We start from the raw sequence: 13,816 nt of genomic DNA, 5'->3' as shown, positions 1-13,816 counted from the left end.
GGGAGATGACACAGCTGGAGGGGGAGATGGGACAGCTGGAGGGGGAGAGGGGACAGCTGGAGCGGGGAGGTGGAATAGATATTTCATTGTATGCATGTATGAAATTACTAAAACTAAAGAAAAATTTCAATGATAAAAATGCAAGAATGATGCTTAAGAGATGTGTGGGTGGCAGTGAAATGGCCTAGTTAACATTATGGAAGGAAAGGAGAGAGGCCAAGATGGAAGTGGTATTTGAAAATTAATAGCTGAGTTTCCCAAATAAGCACAAGACATCACCCCAAGGATAGGATGCCCATTAAAAGGACTGTGAAAAATACAAGTCATAAATAAGGGGACAAAAAAATAGAACAAGATCCAACAAGCTCCAAGAAATCCACAGAGGAACCACGTGGTTAAACCACAGTAAAACCGAGAATCAAGGATGATGCAGTCAGCATACCTGAAGGAGCCCTAAAGGTGTGCTGCAGGTAGAAAAAAGTGTGGCTCAGGTGGAAGGACTAGGAGTCAAGAAGGAACAAAGAGCATGGAAGATGTTCAATACAAAGGTAGGTGTAAGGCGGGAGAGATGGCTCAGTCTAGGCAGGAAAGAAGGCTCCGTGGCTAGAGTGGAAAGATGTCCACACGATGATGTTAAAGTCTAAAGTTACAATTCATGAAGGGTGCCCATCCATTTGAAGACACCTGCTTTACAACAGTAGTAACTGCGAGGAGTCTTGGAGACAATCCAGACACTGTAAGAACTGAGCAGCTGGCCACCCAATGCGATGGGCCAAAATTCTCCCACTAGTCTACATCATTGTGTAAATACTCAAAATTTTTAATCTCTTCTCAAATCCACTAAAACTAGTAGGAGTTAACAAAGTTTCAAGCACCAAGTTGATAACCAGCAATGAAAAATTAGAAAACTAAACATCTTAGATCATCATCCAGGGCCAGTGAGATGGTTAAATAGGTAAAGGAGCTTGCCACAAAGTCTGGTGACTTGGGTTCAATCCCCAGGACTCACATGTCATATGGTAGGAGAGAACTGACTCCTGACATCACACACACACACACACACACACACACACACACACACACACACACAGGAGGAGGGGGTAAATGCAACCAAAAGTTAAAATCAATATCAAAATACACAGATAATAAAACATGCAGTAAAGTTACATGTTAAAAAAACCAAAAAACATAAAACTTTGAGACCTAAAGAGATCCTACATAAAAGAAGATAACTTTGTTGGAGAATTCAATATTGCCAAGATGTTAGCTCTTCTGGACCTAATTGAAGCAGATGGGGATTGGGGTAGTAATAGCATTGTCAAATGGTAGGTTCCTTAAACTCATGTTTGTAAGCATTCCTGGTTTTCACCTGTAAATAAGCAAAGACACTGGGGCTTGGGCAACTTGGGCTGCTGGGCTCTCCCTTGCTTCCCACCCTGCCTTGAGCAAGGGAGCTGTCAGTCTAACAGCCAGCCAAAATGTCCTGTCTCGCCCCCAGCCATCTGCAGCGTACCCTGGATGCCTTGAGAAAACTACAGAAATGACAGCAGTGCATTACCCTGGCTCCGGAGGGCCCAGACCCAGGTAGGGATGTTTGAAACCATTTCTGCCTTGCCAGAGTAAGGAGACTTCTTGTCATGAAGGAACTACCATGCCAGGGTGCTAAGAGATGAAGCTGCCATTGGCCTCAAACCTAAGTCTTACTAACAACTATGGTTCCTGCTAAAAACAAAAACAAACAAAACAAAACAAAAACAGGCCTGGTGGTTTACACAAATGGCTGTGGTTGGTCCTAACACCTCTTCCCTGGCTGTATTAGCCGAGCGCTTGGGTTCACCATGAGAGTTGGTTGGAGACCAGCTGCCCTGCCCTGGGGCATCAGACCCAATCAAGGCTTTCCTCTTCCCTGTTTTCAGTAGTGTGAACTAAGCTGGTACCTGAAGAAAGGAGCAACAGAGAGGGAAAACATCAGGGCAAGAGATGGCAGCTTGACAGTTGAAGAGGTCCCAACTGGCTTTTGTTACTTTCCAAGCACAGAGGAATGGGCAGGTGTCCCTTGAAAGCTGAAGAACCATCAAAGCTCACAGGACCAACCCACCTGGAGATGTCAATAGTGGCCTGGGTCACACACCAATCTGCTAGCCCACCTTGTGATCCTACCCACCTGGCAATGGGTGCTCACCCAGGAGAGATCCTGGCCACCCCTGGTGCCTAGTCCCTGAAAAAAAAGACAGTGCATCCTGAGTGGCACCTGTCATCAGGCTTTATCCTGACTCCTGAATAGGACCCAGCCAAGGCAGGTACACTAGTTTGTTCATCGAACTCCTTTACTGGTGGTTTAACAACAGGTAAACACATGTTGTTCAATGTCATGAATCTAGGGGGGGGAAATGTCAATTAAAACTAGAGTAGGAGGGCTGATGCTATGGATCAGCCAGGGGTAGCTATGCAAGCCGAACAGCCTGAGTTTAGTTCCCAGAAGCCACGGTGGAAGGAAAGAAGCTATTCCTGAAAGTTGTTTGGCCTCCACCCACATGCTGTGGTGCGCAAGCACTGCACGCATGCAAAAATAGCTAAAAGTAACAAAATGGCCATGGCCTGCAAGGCAGCAGAGCAAGTGAAACCCAAACTCTATATTGATGGAAATGCAAAATGGTACGCTCATCTTAAGAACAGCGTGGCTAGAAACCTCGTAAGAATAATGTATATTTACGGTATAACCCAGAAGCCCTCCAGTTACTTACTAAGACATTCATAATACACAGCAATACAAAGACCCATAGGGGACTGTAGCAGACCTATTTACTCATAGTAGCCAAATACCTGGAGCAAACCAAATGTCCATCATCTGCTGGTATATCCAATTCAATAGAGCAGAACGCAGCAATAAAAAGGAATAGACTACTGTTAAATACAACAAAGCTCGGGCTCAATATGCTAAGTAAGGCAAGCCAGACAAAAGGTTCTGCACATTTTATGATTCCGTGTATTTGGAGAGGACAGAATCAGGAATCAGATCATTGTCTCGAACCAGATACAAGAGAACTGTTTGAGCTACTAAAATAATTCTACATATTTACTGTGATGGGGTAAGACATCACATGGACATTAGCTTTTAGCTTGTGGAATTGTACAGACAAATGGGAGATGTTTTATATAGTACAAATTACATGTCAATAAACCTGACTTTTAAAACGGTACAACATAACTACTTGTGTATTGTAGGCCCACAGAGAACAGTTATCATTTATTTGTGGTGATTTGGACCAAATACAATTTCATGAAAAAAGAAAAAAAAAAAAAAAAAAAGCTCAGAAAAGTTTCCTAGCTCGTTTCTGCTGCTGTGATAAAATATCTTAACCAAAAGCAACTTAGAGAGCAAAGGGTTTATTTGGCCTGCAGGTTACAGTCCATCAGCAAGGAATGCAGAGCAGGAACTGAAAGCAGGAACCACAGAGTCATGCTGCTTACTGGCTGGCTCAATTAGCTTTGTTTACAGCCCAGGCCTGCATGACCGTTAGGGATGACGCTGCCCACAGTGGGCTGGGCCCTTCTACATCGATTAGTAATTAAGAAAATGCCCAACAGGCCAATCTGATCAAGGCAGTTCTTCAGTTGAGGTTTCCTCTTCCCAGATAAAAGTTTGTGTCACATTGACAGCTGACTATGATCAGCGTGCTGGGAGGAAATACTAGTTTTTATCTCAACAGAACATACAGTGTATTAATAACCTGGGCATGCACAGTACCCACAGTGCTCCAGTTTCTTTTCTGTGCTTTGATAAATACCATGCCCGAAAGCAACTTGCAGGTGTGGGAAAGGTTTTATCTCAGTTTATAGTTGCATAGGTTGCAGTCCATCGCTGAGAGAAGTCAGACAGATACTTGAAGGTGAATCCATACAGGAACACTGCCTGCTGGTTCACCGGCAGGCTCAGGCCTAGGGAGCTTTCTTATACAGCCCAGAACCACCTGTCCAGGGAACAGTACTGCCCACAGTGGCCTGGGCTCCTCTACATCAGTGAACAATCAAGATGCTTCCTCACAGACACGCCCACAATCCAGTCATGAGACTCCCTTCTCAGGTCGTTCTAGGCTACGCCAAAACGAAATGGATATCCAGAAATTGATACCAAGAAAAGGACATCAACATTTTAAAAGACAAATGATGCACATTAGCGCAGTTGTGAACGATGAACAGGCACAAACTACTCGGTCTGACCAGTAACCAGGGAAATACAAATAAAGTGGTCACCATTATTTCCCCATCAGAAAGGGATATCGCAAAACAAACAAAAGAGGGTAACTTAAAAAATAGTTGGATGAGCTGAGCTCGGTGGCATCTGCCTGTAATCCCAGCACTCTGAGAGGCAGAGGTAGGCGGATCGCTGAGTTTGAGGCCAGCCTACAAAGTAGTCTACAAACAGAGAGCAGGGCAGCCAAGGTTACACAGATAAACCCTGTCTCGAAAAAGAAAACAAACAAACAAACAGTTTTTAAAAGGTCGATGATTGTCTTTGCAGGCCCGTTAATGGGTGAGCCTGTGCCAAAAAGCAAGAAGAGTAGTCTCATCTTAGCTGGCGACCGCGGTGCAGTAACAGTCACACAGACTATAGAAATCACAGAAGTGTGAGCGCATGATGCTAAGAATGGACCCTCGCCCATATGTGTCTGTACACACACACACACACATGCACAACAACACACACTCATGTGGTGTTATACAGACAGGGTTGTAACCTTGGATGTTTTGGACTCGCTTTGTAGAGCAGCCTGGCCTAGAACTCACAGAGATCCTGTGAGATCCGCCTGCCTCTGCCCTCCTCAAATGCTGGGATTACAGGCGCGCGCCACGGTGCCCAGCTATAAAATGTCTTTAAGGAGTCTTTTAGTGGTTCCATGGCTGACTGCTCTCGGATTGCTCTCGGGTTATCCTGCACGCGTTTGACTTCTTTTTTTAAAAACCGTTTTCAACTTTGCTCTTATGATCTAACACAGAAACCCGAGACCCCCTGTCCACCCTCATTTAAAATAGAGATCTTGCTCTACAGTCTTCCTGAAAAGCTCCAGGTGGTGCTAGCTATGAGGCCCCAACTGTTTTCAGTAAAGGTAAGAACTAAAAACGATCGTCTAGGTAACACAGGAGGCTGTAATGGTGCGAAATGAAAAAGAAACAACCCCGACAGAGGCGGGAATCAAGAAACTGCAGAACACAGAGCCCAGGGCCCACACGAAGAGACCGTTAATTGTTGCACAGGTGTCGTCACGCAGGTCACACGAGTATTTTTCCTTTTTTTTTTTTTTTTTTTTTTTTTAAATTGGCCACGCATTTGATCTTCAGGGTCATTTTGAGAAGTGGGGCAGGAACAGCTGGAGGAGGGGCAAGAGAGCTGCCATGCATTTCCCTAGGAAGGAAAGACTGAGAGGGATGTGCCTAAGGCTGAAGCTCGTAGCGAGGTTACCTCCATTCCTGGGCTACCAGGCGGGAAACCCAAGATCCCGTAACTTTAACGGGGTGAGCAGCAGGGGCCACATCAGTCCCCACAATCCTACTCTTTCACCCCAAGACCACTGAGAGGTCCAGTAACCCTCTCTGAACACCCAGAACCCCACGTTAACTCCACACCCCGCTCCCTACCGAGACTGGGTTTCAACTCACAGTCTCTGCACTTCTTGGCCTCGGGCTTTTGCTGTGCCGCTGGCTCCATCTTGTTACCATCTGTTGCCACAGCAACCGCAGAGTGGCTCACCCTCTAGCAAGAGGAGCTATGATTGGAGGAGGCCGGCGTCCCTAACAACCGCCAGGCTCTTATTTACCGTTTCTTACGAAGCAAGCTCCCCCACCCCCACCCCATCCCAACGCCTTTCTGAGCCAGACCTTTCCTGGCTCTTCAGAACCATCCCGAAAGAGTAACTTCCAAATAGATTAAGCCACCTTTCCTTTCTGAGACAGAACACAAAGCAGTGGGCTTCCCAGAGTTCATTTGCATTTATTTAAATTAGCCCGTAAGCCACTTCCCAAAGACTTTTAACTAGTGATCTTCCTTTACTCCTTCAGTTTAAAAAAAAAAAAAATCATATTATAGATCTGTGATTATTGGTCAAATATCAGTCATCAAGGGGATGACTGAGAGATTACAGCTGCCAAGGTTTCACCAAGACTTTACTTCCCTTCTACACCAGGTCACAGAGGGAGTTGTGCATAATGTGATCAAGTGACAGAGAGTGGAGACAGGATCCATCGCTGGACAGAGAGGTCAGGGATGGCTCCTTTGAGAGGCGAGCGCGGGAAGCCGAGGCATAAGGAAGATAAAAATGATGAAGAGAGCAGGACACAACAGAAGCGGAAAACTAAGGGAAGACTGGGGTCAGACTTAGTCTAGAGAGGTCAACAAGGCTGCAACAGAGAGGGCATGAAGGGCTGAGATAAGATACAAGAAGATGGCTCTCTGCAGAACTGCCTCCTCCTCCTCCTCTAGTCCCTGGTGAGCTGTCCCCTGTCATACCCTATCATGTCACCCTATTTATTCCTTCCCAGACCTTGTTAGGTTCTTTTCCCCTGCGGGCTCTATCAGCACAGACTGTGGTATTTCTATCCCGACACTTAAAACTGTAACAGGCGAACCCTGAATAAATACTTGTTGGCTGCCTGAAGTTCCACATGACAATGCCAGGAATCAGGGGTGGACTGTGAGAATGTGGCAGAGAAGAAGACAGAAACGCCTCTGCCTTCGGGGACGCTGAATGCCTGTGAAAGAAATGAATTACAAACGACACTGGCAAGCTAATTGTGTGCAGAATCAGATGGTTTAGACTCTGAGTGCTCGGCAAAGCCATTCCACACACACACCCCACACACACACACACACCGAAAGTTTCTTTATTGTTTCGATTACATCTCAAGTCAAGGTCACAAGGGTAGAAGACGTACTGTACACAGAATACTGATAGAGAGCCATCAAGGCAGACATCAACTCTGCCCGTGGAGCCTATGGTCTGTGGATAGTATCCCCACCACAGCTGACACTCATAGCCATTGAGCTCCTGTGCCCACGGAGTTCTTGACATGTGTCTGATCCTACCTAGAAGATGGATTAGATGTAAATTTGGGTCATAAAGATAGAGGAAAGGGAGAATTAAAAAGTACCTCTTTGCTGATTTAAAAATATTGATTTCATGTTGAGACAACAAGGTTTTAGATAATCTGGGTTGGATGCACTGTTATTAGAACCAATTTTAACTGTATTTTCTACTGCTCGATATGTTTTTTAATGTTAAAATGCATATATGGCTGGCCTTAAATGTGCATTCGACAGAGCCTCTCTATGAAGAGCCTTTATGCCAGCTAAATGCACAAATGAATTTTCCATATGATGTTAAAGTAGTCATTTGGGGCTTGGCACTCGGAATAGCAAATTTCAAATACAGGAAGTAGACCAACATTTTACAAAGAAAACCAGACATTCCTCATAAGCTTATCGCACACACTGAGTGTGTGCAGTCAGAGGGGGCTCATTAGGGAAGACTTCCTCAGACAGGGTTGAGACCTGACATCCTTGAAACCTGCAGACAAAAGAACGGGGCTTTAAGGAGACCCTGGGTGAATTTCAACTGTAGTGGCTGCAGGACTTTAAGCTGTACAAGGGGCACGGCAGGCTTGGCTCCAAACCACACCACTGACCAACTCTGAAGGGCAAGAGGTGAGCCCCTGAGTCAGGCCCCCAGCAGAGCAAAGGAGAAACCTCTAGGCTAAAAACAACCTCTCCTCCTTACCCTCATCCCACCCACTCCCTCTCCATGTGTCTGAGTGTTCTATATGGCACAAGACACCGGCCACTTCAGAGACTGTTCCGGATCCTATTAAGTCCTTTCTAGGAAAGGAACTCAGTAGAACGAGGAAACCTCAGTGAAGGGGAGAGCTGAATGAAACAGCTTCAATGTGTCCCTCCAAAACCCACAATGCTGAGCCTGCAAAGAGTGGTTTGGCTGTGAGAGCTGTCCCCTCCCGACCTCCCAAGAGGCCTTAGGTACCCTTATAGAGGGGCTCTAGGAGGAAGTTCTTCCTTCCTCCCCTTCTGCCTTCTGCTAGGAGAGGATGCAGTATTCTTCACCTCCGGATAGTTCTTGGTAGCAGAGGCCTGGCTCTGCCTGTAGGATGGACCTTCCAGAACCTTGATCTTGGACTTCCCAGCCTTCAGAGCCATGAAAAATGAACACAAATCAATTGTGTTTATCAGTTCTGTTGTTTATAAAGTCTCTGGTCTCACTTGTTTTGTTACAGAAGCACAAATATTAAGACATTGAAGGTACTATCAGGTCCCCAAGAGGTTCAAAGGACCAGCCAAACAAGAGTTCTTATTTCTGAATGGTTTCCTAAACACACACACAAACAAACATACACACACATCACTTAACCACAGAAGTGTCAGACAAGTAGCAACTTTCTTACTGTTCTTTCCTCCCTCCCATGCTCCAATTCAAGAAGGGTCAGAAAACAGTTTTCCAGCTGTGGGCACAGATGAAACACAGACACAGACATAGACACACACACACACACACAGAGAGAGAGAGAGAGAGAGAGATGAACAATGCCTTCTGTGATGGCTATTCATGGCTGTCAAGTTGACTATATCTGGATTTAATGAGAACCTAAGTTTCTGGGAGTTTTCTTGATTGAACCATCTGAAGTGTGAAGCCCCACCTTAAATTTGGGTCTTTTGTGGTGGGAAGCTTCATGGGCCACACCGTCTGCTGGCAGCCTGTATGAAAGACATGGAAGGAGGACACTTGCTCTCTTTGCCTGCTTGCTCTCGCTCTGGCAGGTCCGTTTCTTCACTGACATTAGAGCTTACTCCTTTAGGATTCCAGCATATACTGAAGACCAGCTGAGACATCCAGCCTCATGGGCCAAACAGCTACTGGATTCTGTGAATACCAGACTAGCTGGACCACAGCCTGTCAGCCACTCTAATAAATCCCCTTATACATACATACATACACTTATGTATGTATATTCTATCAGTTCTGTTCTTCTATAGAACCCTAACTAATAATACATTTTCCTTTCCCCACTGTATCTTTCCTGTCTCCAACAAGTTTGAGGTCAGAGAGAGGGCACACATTTTTTGTTGTTGTTGTTTTATTTGGTTTTGATTCTTTTAAGAGGTGGGGTCTCATGTAGCCCAGGTTGGCCTTGAACTCACTATGTAGCAGAGGATGACCTTAAACTCCCTGACGCCTGCTTGCTGTCTCTTATAAGAACACACATACCTCAAAATGACATTTGTAATCCTTGCCTCCAAGTTACTTCTGATTGGCTGATTAACTGACTACACACCCGGGGAGGGCAGATGTGGCCAAAGTTTGAGGGCTTTGAGGACAGGAGGATCCCAGGAAGAAGAGAGAGGTATGAGAAGAAAAAAGAAGGAAGCAGAATCCCCACAGGAGAAGGAAAGAGCCACGTGGGATGGGAAGAAGAACTGTGAGAATGTGTGCAGAGGAGTGGCCTGGATGGAAAGTTCCTGCGAGTATTTATGGATTCTGGATAGGAAGTCACCCAGATAGGAATGATTAGAGCTTTTGGCATGGGGTATGGCACTGGGAGATAAAGGGTAATTTAGGAAGTCAGTATCCCTCCTGCCCCAGGTAAAATAAGGCTTATCTAAAATCTGCCAGGTATCTGTGTCTTTTATTGTTTGATAGCAGGTTAAATAAAACCACTTTTAATAATAACATTATTAGCCATTTTTTTTCACTTAGTACAACAATCCTTTTACCTTTACCTATAAATTGCTGAAATGACAGGCATGAGCCACCACTCCCAGCTCCCAAATTTCAACTAAATGGTTTTGAGACTGTGTTTTGACACCTAAGAGGGTACAGATACATCTTGGCAGCTGACTGTGTTTATCCACAGGAAGGGAAATATTTTGACTCGCAGAGAAACGTCAAAGAGAGTCTAAAAGCAGAAATAAGTTGCTTTCTGAACACAGCCCACAAGTCATACTAGTTTGACCTAAAGGTTACATAACAAATACGGGCTAGGCTTTAAATATGGACAGAACCGTGTTCATCTCAAAGAATACAATGGGTGAATAGAGTTAGAGATTGAGCTGAACTGCCTCTTCTTCCTCCAGCAAGGACATGAGTCATGTCAAGTTGCAGGACACCTCAACCTCAGACCTGAGAAAATTCCATGTCCCCAGGGGGCTTTCTGGGTCTTCTGAGAGGAGCTGGCTCCTGCTCCTCGGGGGGCCATCTGCAGGTGATGCACAATGACAGAATCCTGACGGAGTGATGTTCTTAGCACCAGACAGACTGGTAGGTGGGCAGGGGGAAAACAGACACAAAACCAAAGAGCCACTCAGGTGGAAGTAGGCATCTCCCCAAAGGCTGACGATGGTATTAAAAAGTAGAGCAAATCTGTGAATGATTTTTATTCACTTGAATCTCCCCTAAGTAAAGAGTGTTATGGAAAGGATTATCCATAGCCAGATGCCTAAGGAACACTCACCATGCTTGGCCCGGATACAGCACAGGAGCCCAGCGCTTTATTATTTCTAAGGTGTTAACATGTAATTGAAGCTTTAGGCAGTGAAGTCTACAAGGCTGAGCCATCTTCAAGCTAGAAAGTGTTAAGCAAGGCAGATGCCAGAGAGGCCTCCATCCCACAAAGCCTACAGAAGCAGAAGATGGATCTGGGAGAGAACTTGGAAGGTTAACACCAAGAAAACCATCTTAGAGATGAATATGTACAAAACTCTTACAACACGGCAGCTACTCAGAATGGGAGCCACCACTTCCTGCTAGCAGAGATGGCGTAGACTGCCACCTGTTACTGCTCAGAACTTGCTGCTAAAGCTTTCTGTGCTGTGCTGCTCACTTTTGTAAAAGTGAGGCAACCACCATCAGAGGATTGTTAAAGGAGACGGGAGATTTGCAACCAGATAGCTGTATCCCTTCGAATGCTGTGTTTTGTCTTAATAATACTCTTGGCTGCAAAGTAGAGAAACCTATGCACGCTAGCAGATTCATTCGCTGAACAGCTTGACTGGATTGTAGAGTGTAGAGCAGCCACGGCCTTGGAAGACTGGTACCAAGATGCGTAAAGTCAAACCACCGCACAGGAGAAATCCACCTCTTCATATCTCTTGGGGCTCAAACATCCCTTTATTTCTGTTTCTTTCTCTGCATCCTCTTCACTTTCATCCTTTGCTCTAGACCCATCTTTCTCTGCTTCTCAATCCAGATCTTCAAAAGAGACACCCCCCCCAAGCCCACCCTCTCTGAGCACAGAGGTTTGAATAATATCCTAAATATGCTATCTCTGTGTCTCGAGGCCCAGAATCTGCAAACGATACGTTATTTGGAAAAGTAATCTTTGCAGGTATAATTGGGTTAAGGGATTTGAGATGAGTTTATTCTGAATTCACCTGTTAGACCTTAAATCCAATAACTCCTAAGAGATAGAACAGGAAGGACACAGGCCCAGAAAGAAGAGGAGCGAGTATGAGCAGAGAGGTGGTGATCAGCAGCGCAGGCACAGTAGCCAGGGAACATCAGCAGGCATCAGAAGCTGGAAGAGGCCAAAGGGCACTGTTCAGCTTGAGCCTCCAGAGGCGAGAGCACTTTGGCTGACACCATGACTTTGAACTCCAAATTCAGAGCCATGAAAGAATACATTTCTGCTGTATTACACCATGGAGTTTCTGATCATTCATTGCAGCAGCCATAGAAAAGTAAGACAGAGGGCACTGGGGAGATGATTCAGGGGGCAGGATCACTTACTGGAAAAGCATAGGGACCAAGTTCAGATACCCAGCATCCATGTACAACTGCCAGACATGGTCACGTGAACTATTAAAATCAGAGACGGGGGGGATTGCCCAAGTTTGCTAACTTCAGATTCAGTGAGTGGGAGACCACATACTCCTTTCCCCGCTGAGCTACCCCTCCAGTGCCTTGTTCAACATTTGAAAATGAGTTTTGTCTGCTTTCCAACCTTTGACCTATAAATAGTCACTCAGAATTCCCCATGCCTCTCTAATTTTTCTGCCACAGTTCTACCTCAAGCCAATACCATATCATGCCTTGGTTTGCTGCCACTGTTCCCAAACTGTGTCCTGGACACCCCAGGCTGCCACCAAAAACCCCAAGAGTGTATTGAGATAGGCCAAGATTTTAGGGGTCTCGTAGCAACATCTACTGGATACTGCAGAAGCAACTAACTCGAGGTGAATCACAACATCAGATTATTATACTTCCTCTACTGACTTCAAATCTGTTCAAAGCTGGGTTATCAGAAATTTCCGTGATAAAAGACAAGTGCCTTTAAAAATCAACAGGGAACAAGAAATGGGGGAAGGAGAGCCAATAAAAATCCAAGGCTCAAGAGGGTGTATAGGGCCTAATGGGTGCTGAATTGTTTATACATGAATATTTATCAAAGCTGTTAATAAATGGAGTTGATAGGTTTTTGTTGTTTTGTTTGTTTGTTTTGCTTTCAGTCCTCTGGGGCTGTGAAAAAATAAAATACTGAAATACTGCCCACCCTTCCGCCTTGATTTTGCCATGAGAAGAAGGAAGCCATCTCCAAGCTTAAGATGAGCCATGTCTAACACATCATTAATGTTCTCTGGGGAAGATTAGCTGGGCTCTTCTGAATGAAATGACTTCCTAAGATCATTTGCTGTTTTGCATAGAAAATATGTTTCCTTTGCTTCTTCTTGTGGGACTGTTTAATACATTCCAGTCCATTAAAGAAGCATGCATTAGGCATTTAATGAGTAGCTAGAAATCAAAAACACAGGACTCAATGAATGGATTAGAGATTTGGCTCTACTGTCTACTAACTTGATGTTCAAAGGCCAGTCCCTTCAGGTCTCTGAACCTGAGCTTCTGTTGCTAATTAGAGGTATGTTACACTCTTTGAGAGATGTTATTTATGAGCCTAGTATGTGCTTGGCCCTATTCTAAGATGTAAGATAGTCTCTTCAACCCTTGAAATTCAACCCTTAAAATTCCCTTTGTTCCCTTATGAAACCTTTTAGACCTTCTCATCTTCACTGAGCTCTCCAAATTCTAGAACCACATGTATACTCCATGCTGTTATTTCCTAAATGTATATTAATACTTCATTGTATGTGTAAGTGTGTATGCACGTGTGCTTGCTACTTTCATGTCAGCTTGACACAAGCTAGAGTCATTAGAGAAGAGGGGAGCCTTGAGTGAGAAAATGCCTCCATAAAGTGAGGCTGTCGGCAAGAGCCTTTTCTTAGTTAGTGATTGATGTATGATGTCCCAATCCACTGTGCATGGTACCATCCTAGGCTGGTGGCCCTGGGCACTAGAGGAAAGCAAACTGAGCAAGCCACAAGAAGCAAGCTGATAAGCAGCACTCTTCCATAGCCTCTGCGTCAGCGCCTGCCTCCAGTTTCCTGCCCTGTCTGAGTTCCTGCTCTGACTGCCTTCGGTGATAGACTATGATGTGGATGTATAAGAAAAATAAACCCTGTCCTCCTCAACTTGCTTTTGGTCATAGTGTTCCGTCACAAAAATAATAACCCTAAGACGATATGCATATATGTGAGTGTAATATGTGTCTGTATGGCATATGTGCACAATGAGAGGTATGTGCTATGTTCACATGTATGTAGGCCACAGGGAAATGTCAGTATCCTGCTCTATTGCTCTCGGTCTTATTTCCTTGGCCCAGGGTGTCACACTAAACCTGGAGCTAGGCTGCCAGTAAACACTAGCCATCCTCACATCGCTACCCAGTGCTGGGTTTACAGGCATGTGCGACCACATCCAGCTTT

The 13,816-nt window shown here is 45.1% G+C and overlaps 1 protein-coding gene across 1 annotated transcript in view; it reads right to left on the bottom strand.

The window, feature by feature from the left end:
* The window catches only part of Hydin (HYDIN axonemal central pair apparatus protein), a 352,204-nt gene extending 346,497 nt beyond the window's left edge, over positions 1 to 5,707 (bottom strand). The window contains exon 1 of the mRNA XM_055621008.1: positions 5,659 to 5,707. Coding sequence (XP_055476983.1) covers positions 5,659 to 5,707 — 49 coding nt within the window. The remainder of the gene's footprint in view (positions 1 to 5,658) is intronic.
* Between the last annotated feature and the right edge of the window lie 8,109 nt (positions 5,708 to 13,816).

The sequence above is a fragment of the Psammomys obesus genome, unplaced genomic scaffold (genome assembly GCF_907164565.1).
Source record: "Psammomys obesus unplaced genomic scaffold, mPsaObe1.curated_primary_1811, whole genome shotgun sequence".
NCBI lineage: Eukaryota > Metazoa > Chordata > Mammalia > Rodentia > Muridae > Psammomys > Psammomys obesus.
The sequence above is the reverse complement of the archived record's forward strand: the minus strand, read 5'-3'. Positions and strand labels throughout refer to the sequence as shown.